This window comes from Coenobita brevimanus, chromosome 53 (assembly GCF_032717465.1).
Source record: "Coenobita brevimanus isolate Jiangsu-jjx chromosome 53, ASM3271746v2, whole genome shotgun sequence".
NCBI classification, from domain to species: Eukaryota; Metazoa; Arthropoda; class Malacostraca; order Decapoda; family Coenobitidae; genus Coenobita; species Coenobita brevimanus.
The window spans coordinates 1,170,047-1,182,048 of NC_137006.1; the positions used below are offsets into that span (position 1 = coordinate 1,170,047).

General features: G+C 42.7%; 1 protein-coding gene across 1 annotated transcript in view; it reads left to right on the forward strand.

Annotated features, from left to right (window-relative positions):
* ctrip (E3 ubiquitin-protein ligase ctrip) overlaps positions 1–12,002 on the forward strand; it is a 171,111-nt gene that overhangs the window by 142,872 nt on the left and 16,237 nt on the right. The window contains exons 24-27 of the mRNA XM_080273171.1: positions 221–429; positions 4,081–4,184; positions 7,787–8,084; positions 8,847–9,375. Coding sequence (XP_080129297.1) covers positions 221–429; positions 4,081–4,184; positions 7,787–8,084; positions 8,847–9,375 — 1,140 coding nt within the window. The remainder of the gene's footprint in view (positions 1–220; positions 430–4,080; positions 4,185–7,786; positions 8,085–8,846; positions 9,376–12,002) is intronic.

Sequence of the window (12,002 nt, forward strand, 5' to 3'; positions counted from 1 at the left end):
TTGTGTGAATGATTACATGGCTTGTTCACTGAGCATGCCGTTAATAGGTCTCCTTCATTCATGCTTTATCTTTTCTTGTTTTGTGGACCCTACTTCAGCCCACTTCAGGTGGGAAAAGGAGTCTTAATGATGGCGATAATATGACAGTGGTGGTGGTGATAACATATGTCAAAGGCTTCTTCGGAGTAGAAGGACTAACTTTGACTCGTGTGTCTCTCAGGCGGCAGTATCAGTGAACCAGAGTGCGTCAAGCCACAAGCTGCAGTTTGTGATCAATGACCACGTGCTGCCCTACAACATGACTGTCTACCAGGCCATCCGCCAGTACTCTGGACCCTCCGACTCTGCCACTTCCGAACCAGACACCGACACTGACACGCCTATCTCACACTCAGCGATATGGCTGCAGACCCACACTATATACTACAGGTATGCTTAGGTAGTGGGTGTACTGGGAAGCAGTAGTACCTTGAGATGGTTTGGCCATGTGGAAGGAATGGAAAAAGGAATTTATTAAAAGAGTGAATTATGTGAAGGAGGGAGAGGGAGACCCAGGCTGAGATGGAGGGACAGGATGGAAAGGTATGAGTGAATGGTTGTAGAGAGGGCAGCCTGATGGCAGAGAACAGAGTGACGTGGAGGCTGTTCATTTGTAGCCACTCTCTTAGGAAGATGTCTGGCTATAGATACACAGTGATATATTTTTTATTGGGAATATTTGTTCCTACTTTATTCTGTTCCAGGCCACTTAATGATGTGTACTGGCATTCCTTAACTGTCTTCTTCATGTGTGAATATAGGATCAGACTTCATTTTGCTATATGTGATAAAATAGAACTAACTAGATGTAATATATTTGAAGTTACATGTGTGAAGAGTTACCCAGACAATATAAGAACATAAAGAGGATAATTGTAGTAGGCTGGATGGCCCATGCTAGACAGCTTGTATCTGTACTACTAGAATATCACAGGGAAAGCAAAGGAGAATGTTCTCTGCTAATGAAATGGATGTGTGCTGCTATACTATGTTGAATGGAGTTGTGGATTGCAAGCCACAGCTCAGTCTGGGTAGCCTCGTGTTGCGAGCCACAGCTCAGGCTGTGCTGGCCGTGCATCACCATAACTACTCCACCCCTATACAAAGATGGAGAGAGATTTTTCTCTTTTCACCAGATGATGCCATGGATGTCTATCTTCAAGTTTATAATAACAAAAAAATAATAATAATAATAATTTTTTACTGTTCCCCTACGTAAACTTACGCATTGCCCTATGCAAAGACGGAGTTGTTGTTGTTGTTGTTTTAGATGATGCCCTGGATGTTTATCTTCAAACATAAAAAAAAAATAATAATAATTTTTTTGCACAGGATAATTAAAAAAAATAATAATAATAATAATTGCCCAATCCACGGGTTAAAGGTCTGGGTTGTGATGAGTCAGTAAAAGTAGGTGTTCCCTGTGTCTGAGGAACACCACTTTGTCACTGAAGAAATTACCAGCATTGCAAACTCCAGAGTTGCAAGTGATTGCCAGCTAGTTCAATATGGAAGTCAGGCTACCCCTGTGCAGACCAGAAGTTGCATATTTCTAAAATCTCTCTTGTGCTAGTTATCGATACACCACACGTAAGGTCTTTGTGATATTATTCTTCAGTAGTTATACTAATATTCTAGATAAGCTTTAATGTGATAAATGCAGTAAAACAGTTGCTAGAAGCTATAAAAGACACCAAGTATGACAGTGTTCATCACATATACATGTGACAGTGTTCATCACATATACATGTCTGTAACTGCACCTTTGGTTTGAAACCCACACAATTTAGTTTTTTAAAAGAACAATGCTTCATCTAAAAAATGCTGAAGAAAATCTGTAAGCTTTTTCATATGAAAATTGTACATTGTTTAAAGCCAAAAACATGCAGAGACAAGACCGCCAGCCGAAATCCCATGATGGCGACGGCTTCAAAGTACCGCTTGCGATAGAAAGGAAACAATGATTTCATTTTTTATAATTCATCTTATAGGATACTAAGTTAGCTTGTAACAGCTGAGTTCATGATTTTAAAAATAACACAAAGGATCACTTATAAATTTTCAAAATACTGTACAGTATATTATATATTAGGAAAAAAAGCCATAGTAGAAGAAAATGCCAACCAGCTATTTTTTGGAGCCATCCACTTCAAAAAAAGCCTGATTCGAAGAATTTGACATTAAAAAAGCCAACCTTGCAATCCTGCCCTGCGGGGCAGGTGACGCACGGGGGTTTTTGTTTATGGTTGGAACATATGATCTTAAAGCCGTTTCGTGGTGATATATTGTATTAAAGAATCATTACATGTTTCTTATAAGCCTATTTTTTTTTTCTCTCTCTCTCTCTACAAATAAATGAAATGGATGAGAAGTAAAGCTTACTGATATTTAACCCCTCCACGCCGACCTATTTATTGCTTGGTCATTCTTTCAGTATGACCATTTTTCCAAAAATTACCTGTTTTCATACCCAAATATCTCTGAAACTATAGCAGTTAGGGAAACAAATTAAAGACCATATTACTCACCAACTTTTCTTCATGTGAAAGACAGTATCCCCAAGACTGTAGGTCATCAAGTTGATGAGTTAGGATGTGATGAAAAGAAGTAATGTATGGTGGAACAAAGTCGGATGTGTTTGTGCGTTTGCATGCGACCCTGATTTTGGTTTTGCCCTTGACGTGATAACTTCCCCGTTACTAGATAAACTAGACACAGTGGCATCCAAGGCATGCACTACGACACTGTCACAGTCCTTCCCTAGTAACCTTGGAAAGAGGCTTGGCAGGGCTGGATGAGGCAAGGTGTCCACATGTGGCAGCAACGGAATGGGACAAGAGGTTTAGGAAAAAATCATCCTACACCTGGCAAATTCACAGTGATGACTGAGGTATGCTTGCCGTGGGTTGGAGGAGTCACTCCAGAACCTTTGGTGACGAGATCAAGTGGCAGCCACTTCAGACTGTGCTGTGAAAACAGTTGCAGCTCCTACCGACACCCAGTGGCCTCCTGCTGCCTCTTTTGCATCAGTCCTTACCAACACCCAGCAATTCGGGGTTAATAATAATAATAATAATCGTCCCAGAACAGAGATGGTAGACTCAGACCATCAGTTTTTGCTTCTGTTTGACAATAGTACAGCCTCTCTTCCTTATAGGAGTGAGTAAAAATGTTGTTATTTCTCTCTCTCTTATAGTGACACAGAGGGCACATACAAAGAATGGGGTTTAGTTGACCGACTTTCCTGTTGAAAATTAAATAATTGGGCGAAGAATGGCAGTTTTTCCTTGATTAGTGACATCAGGAATTACCTACCCACACCTTGTACTGGGCACATGGGTATAGGTGTAGGAGGCATCTGAAGTGTAGGCAAATGCATATGGATATTTATTCCATGAACCTACTGTGTAAAAACATTTAAGAATGCATATAAGGCCAATTCAGTACAACTGTTTCTCATAAATGTCCACTCCCAGGTAGGATCAAACCCAGATCTGGATTATGGTAGATACTCACACTACAGACCCAATGATTTTAGCCACCTTGGAATGAATACTGTAAATGGCCCATTGCACTGGACACTGTCAGTAACTTGTACATTTATATTTTATATCACAGTATTGCTTACCCACTTGAAATACTGGGAAATGTGAGTTAGGTAAATGGCTGAGAGAGAGAGGTATTGGAGCTAACAGTGTTAGGGAATTTAAAAGAAGTCAGGCTGGCTGGATGAATTTTGTGTGGAGTGTATGGCCAGGTCTTGGTATAACATGACAGTTGTCAAATTGACTCATGCAGAATGTTTTTTGACCAGTCAAGTGTAGCCAATATTCTGGGAGCTTGAATGGTGAGTAAATGGGTGTGTAACTCATTCATTTGGCCAAACTTTGGTTAGTGTTTTATTTTGTCAAATTCTTTATGGCTCTCGGGCCTTACCTCACCACACTTTAGGGTGAGAAAGGAGGTCTGGATGATGGTATAATGATGAAATGGTTTTGGTGTTGAAGATGACTATGCTTTAATATGTATGTTTTCTCACAGACCAGTACAGGAGGAGGAACCAACCAGAAGCTCAGGGGGCAGGAAGGGAAAATCTGGAGGCTCCAAAACCAGTCCTAAGAAGAAGGCTGATGCCTTGGTGGGAGGTTTGTACCTTCATTATACTGCGTTTTGTACCACGGTCTTACATTGCATTTTGCCATGTTGCACCATGCTGTGCTGTACTATATGGTATTGTACCAAACTATTACATATTCATACATACATACATACATCTAATCCTGTGTTGCCCCCTGAGGAGTGCAAGAGCCTGGGGCTAGGCAGGTTGGTCTTAACATTTAAGATAAGAATGACCAGCTTCACTTATCCATGAGTGGCATTATGTGAGCAGTAAACCCCAACCACCCTTTGGATATAAACATACACAGGCTCATTCTGGCAGGAGTGCCTTGATTACTCACTAAACCACCAGACTGGTTTAGTGGGTAATTATTGCACTGCAATCGGATTGAGCCAGTGAAGGTTTATATCCAAGGGGTGGTTGGGGTTTATTGCTCACATAATGTCACTCAGGGATGAGTGAGGCTGGTCACTCATCTTAAATGTCAGGACCAACTGCCAACCCCCGGGCTCCTACGCTCCTCATGGGGCAATGTAGGATTGGATGATGGATGGACCACCAGGTGCCATAGTTTGGTTATATGGTTACCACCCACCATAGTAAATGGTTTCCTGGTGTATAGGAGACCATTTGGCTTGTCACCCAGTGTAGAGTCACCCATAGGTAGAAGGAAGGAAAGACAGAAGAGGAAGGCAGGAAAGGAGGAGGGAATACTATACTATATAATAGTTTATCTGTACTACTTGATAGTAGGTTTTGGCAACTACTCTTTTGTAGCACTGCCTGCTTCCTCCTTCACCATTATCATTCTGTTTCTGTCTGCCTTCCTCACATCTTACTTTTTCCAACTTTCTTGTCACTTTTATTACTCATAGCTTTCCACTTCCAGTGACAAGCTGAATAGTGTCCTGTAACTTAGGAAACCATTCATAATGCTGGGTGGTAACCACAAAACAAAATAATGGGATGATATGGAGCCTACTATGGTGTCCTTGTTAACTGAGTGGAGACTTCCTTGTATGGCATCCATTCAAGAACTAAACCTCCACACACCTGGCAAGTTGCTCTCTGCCACATGGGGACATCAGTTCACTGCATGAGATGACCTTGCAGGGGTGGTTGCTTGCCTGCAGGTGATGATTCTGCTTGGCCAGACAGACTGGTCGTTCAACAGCAACAAAACCAAAACAAGCTGTACTACTGCAGTATACAGTAGACATCACAGTACACATTATACCACATAGTCATATACAACTGCTTTACACAGTTGTACACACAAATACACTACAAGATGTTACACAAAAAAAAGAGAACAAGCTTGTTATTACCAGAATTTTAATTGCTTCATTCAACCGTGACATCACACTGTTTACCTTAATTTGTTAGTCTGATGACCAGAGGAGTCTGTAGTCAGGCTACCATCAATAAGATTCAAGCCCTAATGCTAACAGACCAGCAGCTACTTAGTGAGCAACAGTAACTACTCAACTACCATGGTGATCTGGAAATAGTAAGATTAAAGTGACAGCAAGGTGCTACTCAAAAGTTCCTGAAATTTGAAAGCAAGGCAGAAACCACTTGTTGTAAGGCATGTGGATGCTAGGTGGCAGTGCACACACCCTTTGTTAGTGTGTCAGGTGGCATTGTGCAGGGTGGATGATGCGTTTGCTGCACATGTGTGTTTTTCTATCGTGTTTGGGGTAGCGAATTTTGTGATCTCAAAAATAGGGGATGTGAAAGAGCAACATGTCTGCATCAAATTTTGTTTGAAACTCAGGAACAATGTGGCAGATGCTCATAAAATGATAAAACAAACATTTGGTGACAATTCTTTGGGGGTTACACCAACCAATGACTGGTTTCAGCATTTTAAAAACAGACAAACCTCAACAGATGATGATGCATGTTCTGGTCGCCCTTCCACCAGTTCACTCTTGACATTGTGGCCAAAGAACCATCTTCGAAGATTGCTGGAGGAGAATCCACAATGTTTGTGACATTGTTTGACTATCGTACGAAACTTGCCAATGTATTTTGTCTGGTGACCTTGACATGAGACGAATCACTGCCAAGTTTGTCCTGAGGTTCCTGACTGATGAGCAAAGACAGAACCGTATGGAGGTCAGCACAGAGCTCAAGGAAATGGCCAGAAATGACTCTGGCATCCTCTCAAGTGTCATTACTGGTGATGAAAGCTGAGTTCACAGGTACGACCCGGAAACCAAACAACAGTCATTGCAGTAGAAGAGTCCAGCTTCGCCCCAACCAAAGAAGGCACTTCAGGTCAAGAGCAATGGGAATTCGGTGCTCAACACTTTCATCGACATAGAGAGCATTCTTCGTAAGGAATTCGCTCGAGGGCAGACCATCAGTCCAAAGTTCTACTGTGACACATAGAGACGGCTCTGAGAGGACGTGAGGCGAAAACGTCCAGACAAGTGGCACACATACAAATGGGTGCTCCACCATGACAATGCACCCACACACACAGCCCTTGTTGTTCAGCACTTTTTGGCATCAGAAGGCATGCCAGTTGTCCCCCATCTCCTATATTCATCAGATTTGACCCCATGTGATTTTTTCCCTTTTCCAAAAATGAAAATCCAACTGAAAGGACCAAGATTTGACGCCATTGTGGTAATCCAGGAGGTATCACAGAAGATTCTGAACAGGCTGATGCTCAAGGACTTCTAGAATGCATTCCTATCATGGGAGGAGCACTGGGATCGATGTGTGCACACCTAAGTAGACTACTTTGAAGGGGATGGTGGTGATTAGTAACCCCCCTCCGAAACTTTTGGGTAGCATCTCGTAATTAGCCTGAAGTTGCAGCACAGGTTTGATCCTCCATCCTCAGAACTCCCAAACTGCAGAGCCATAGGTGGCAACAGCAGTGTGTCAGACTTGTTGGTGACCATGTGAGACTAATTTCCTTTGAATGAAAAAAATAAGCAACACAGATGTAAGTCTTCAGTGTCACATTTTCCACAGACTGCAGCATTGTCAGCTGCAACAGCAATGTGTCAGGCATGTTATTGTTCCTTTGAGACTATTTCTAACATCCCTTATAGGCAACACAGGTTTTTCATCCTCTTCAAAACTAAAACAGATTGCAATATCGTAGGCAGAAACAATTGTGTCTGCCATGTTATTGTCACTGTGAGTCCATTCTTTACACTTGGTGGTCTGATGGGTTAAGGACTTATCAGGTAGGGCATGTCAGAGTCTACTTCAAGGGGTAGCTGGAGTTCATTGCCATATACCTTCACTTGGACAAGGGAGGTTTACCACCCATGCCTTAAATGTCAGGACTGAGTAGCTGAGCCCCAGCCCCTTATGCTCCTGATGGGGCAAAAAATGGATAAGGTGATATTTAGACAGGCTGTTTTTAGCATCCCTAATAAGCAACATAGACCATATTTAACATTCCTTATAAGCAACATAGGTAAATATAAATTATTCTTAACATCCCTTAAAAGCCATGGAGACAATTTTTAACACCATACAAGCAACATGCAGATTATTTTTAACATTTCATATAAGCAACGTGGAAAGGTAGAGATTGCTTTTAACATACCCCTTAAGCAACTCAGATTTAAGGCTCTTTTCTCTTCCAATCCCCAACAGACCGCAGTATTGTGGGCAGCAACAGCAGTGTGTTAGACCAGTACCTGACCAGCACCCTGCCAGCAAGTGTAACCGTCAGCGACCCCAGTCTGGAGGTGCTGGCACTCTTGCGGGTCCTCCACGCCCTCAACCGCCACTATGGCTCCCTATACCCCGCTGCCTGCTACCCACCCCCACTCCCAACCTCAGAGTTCACCAATCTCAAGCTCACTGCCAAGGCCAACAGGCAGCTCCAGGACCCGTTGGTCATTATGACAGGAAATGTTCCCCCGTGGCTCCCTCAGATTGCTTATGTTTGGTGAGTGACAGCTACATTTAAAAAACTTTACAGAATCTGTCATGTGCTTTGCAAGTGTTAAGAAATGCAGCTGATGGATTAGTATACAACATCTACAGTACCAGGACCAAGTACTGTCATACTGCTGTCTAAGAATGCCTTTGATAGTCATGTTTCCATTGTTAGACAATCGTGCTTTCTTGTTGCATCTCCTGGTGAAGGTGTTGTTTGTCTGCAATGAAACCTATGGAGTATCAGTTAAATGGCATCAGCCTGATAACTGGATAATTCCCATAGGTAACTAATGGTGTATAACGTGTCACGAGTGAATGGTAAATGTAAAGTGTTTCAAAAATGGCCCTGAAATGTGACAGGGTTAACTCTGTGCTTGGGAGAAAAATACAGTACCATTACTTGGCCATATATATTTCTTCTATTATTTTGGGTTTTATTTTTTCTGTTCATCTGTCCATTTATCTTTCTGATGCATCAAACTGTCTTGGATTCTCTTACAGGACGTGGTTGTGACGTGAGTTTAAGGTTCTTTTGTCCATATGTATGCATATATAGATTTCCTTTCAAGCATTCTTCCTTTCCTATTATAAAGTGTGCAGCTATTTTGTTTTTCTTCAGAGCTGCAATTTTTCTCCCTGCAACTTCATAGTTATCTCACAAATACTTCTTGGTTTGCCTTTCGGATTATTACAATATCATCAGACCCTCATTAATTTTGTAACAATGTAATTGTGATAAAGATCTAATGTTATGCTTGATTCTTTCCAGTCCGTTCCTGTTCCCATTTGAGACGCGTCAGCTTTTGTTCTATGCTGTGTCATTTGACCGAGACCGTGCACTGCAGCGACTGATGGACTCATCCCCAGAGCTAAACTCAGTGGACAGTAGTGAACGTGTCACCCCTAGGCTAGAGAAGCGGAAACGCACAGTGTCCCGTGAAGACATTCTCAAACAAGCAGAGGCTGTGATCAGTGACCTGGCATCCTCCCGGGCCATGCTGGAGATCCAGTATGATAACGAAGTAGGCACCGGGCTGGGACCCACACTGGAGTTCTATGCGCTTGTGTCTAAGGAGCTACAGAAGGCTGACCTTGAATTATGGCGCGGGGAAACCGTGACTGTGGAGGAGAGGACGGAAGAGAGTCTGGGCAAGGCAGTGAAGTACGTCAATGCCAGCAATGGACTTTACCCCATGCCAGTCCCAAGGAATATGAAGTCCACACAAATGACCAAACTCAGGACCAAGTTCAGGTTTCTTGGCAAGTTTATGGCTAAGGCAGTCATGGACTCCAGAATGGTAAGTATAACTGACTATCTGTATCTCTGTTAACTGGCATTTATTCTTTTATATGGGGTAGCTTTTGACATACAACCTATTGCAAGACACCTTAATTGCTTAAGGGGTGGCCGCACACAAATCGTCTCCATGTCGCCCTGTCCCCCACCATTTTACTGTCCTCCCCACAGCTCACACCTCTCTCTCAGATACCTCTCCACTCCATCCCTCTATGTCATCCTCGGCCTCCCCCTCGCTTTCCTCCCCTCCACGTCACTCACATACACTTTCCACGTTAGTCTCTCGCCCTCCATCCTCTCCACATGGTCAACCAAAAAAAGTATCAGCCCTCTCACATGTATCATTTTGAAATATGGACGAAGCATTGTGATATGTGGAGCACCCTGTGAGTAGGTGCAAAAATTGTTCTTGGTATTATGTGGAGTGGAAATTGCATAAGACATCATGTACATGGTGCTGTATATTTTGAGGCACCAGGTTGACCCATGCCAGGCTGGATTTTTGATAGATAGTTTACCTTCACTGAGTCATGGTTTTATAAGGAATGTAAGAAATGACAGCAGAAAGAAATGTGAAAGTGTGAAGGATGTAAGTGGTAGCTTATTAACCCAAGAGGGTGAAGTAAGGACCTGATGGAAGAAATATTTTGAAAGCCTGATGAATGGGAGTAGAGAGCAGAGTCACTGTTATTTGGGGGTGTGCAGAGAAGGAATGCAGTGCCAGCAGAAGTGACACTCGCACAGGTGAAGAACACTGTGAAACTGCTGAAAAATGGGAAAGCAGCTGAGATTGGTGAGGTGTATGCAGAGAGAGAGCAGAATGAAGTGCTTGTTGGAGATATGTAAGATGGCATGGATGAGTGAAGCTGTGCCAGCAGGTGGAAAAAGGCTGTGATTGTACCCCCGTACAAAATATAGGTGAGCGAAGTGAGTGCAAGAATTATCATGACATAAGTTTATTGAGTATGGTAGGGAAGGTATATGGAAGAATTATTGTAGAGAAAGTAAGAGAAATATCAGAAATCATAGCAAGTGATGAACAGGGTGGTTTTAGGAGTGGCAGAGGATGTGTGGATCAGATATTTGCAGTAAGACAGTTAGTGGAGAATGCTTGTGAGAAGGACAATAAGGTGTTTATGGCATTCATGGATTTGGAAAAAGCAAATGACAGAGTAAACAGAGAAGGATTGTGGAAGGTTTTGCACATGTACGGTGTAGATGGTAAGCTGCTAGGTGCCGTTAAGAGTTATGATGGTAGTGAAGCATGTGTAGGGTAAATGGGCATCTAAGTAAATGGTTCGCGATCAGTGTCTGCGTGTGACAGGGTTGTGTAATGTCCTCATGGTTGTTCAATATATCTATCTATCTATCTATCTATCTATCTATCTATCTATTGCCAGACGCCTCAATCCCGTTTGGGGTGGCCACAAACAAATCGCCTCCACGTCGCCCTGTCCCCCGCCATTTCACTGCCCTGCTCCCAACTCACACCCCCCTCTCTCATATACCTCTCCACCCCATCCCTCCATCTCATCCTCGGCCTCCCCCTCCCTCTTCCCCCCTCCACCTCACTCACATACACTCTTTTCATCAGTCTCTTACCCTCCATCCTCTCCACATGGCCAAACCACCTCAGTGTGTTCCTCATAACACTTCCGATCACATCCACATCCACACCACAACGCTTCTTTATATCCTCATTCGTCAGCCTGTCTCTCCATGTGACTCCACAGGCTCCTCTTAAATAACTCATTGCCACTGCTCTCACTCTTGACTTGTGTCCTTCCAACAACGTCCAACCTTCACTTCCATATGTTAGAGTTGGTATCACAATACTGTCATGTAGTAACTTTTTCACTTCCATGCTCACTTCCCTGTTTCTTATATATATAATATATACATACAGTATATGGTGATGAGATAAGTAAAAACACGTGTAATGGAGAGAGGGATAGCATTGGTAATGAATGGTGATGGATGGAATATCTCAAATTTATTGTATGCTAATGATGCAGTACTACTTGCAAAGACCACACAAGAACTTGGTAGAGTAGTGCAGAGCTTTGCTGATGACTGTGAGCATCATGCCTTGAGAGTAAATGTAAAAAAAGGATAAAGTGATGGTTTTTGAGAGAGAAGGTGACTCCCAGTGTGGTGATACAGTGAATGAAGAGAGAGAGGAAATGGTGAGAGAGTTCAAATACCTGGGTACAGTGATAGAAAAGAGAGGAAAATGTGCAAAAGAAGTGGAAAGTAGAGTGACACAAGGAAGGAAAGTAGCTGGTGCTATGAAGGCCTTGATAAGAAACAGAGGCTTGAGTGTTGCAGCTGCACGAGGCTTACATGAAGGATTGTTAGTGCCAATTTGAACACATGGATATGAGACTATGGTGTGGCTTGAAAATGAAAAGTCAAGAGTGAGAGCAGTGGAGATGGGACTGCTGAGGAACGTATATGGAGTACAGAGGGCGGATAGGATATGAAATAAAGTGGTTCGTGAAAGATGCGGTGTGAGGAATTCCATGACACCAGAATCGAAGAGTGTACTGAGATGATATGGTCATGTGAAGCGAATTGATAACAATACAGTGGTGAAAAAAGTATATCTTAGCAAATTTGTAGGAGGGA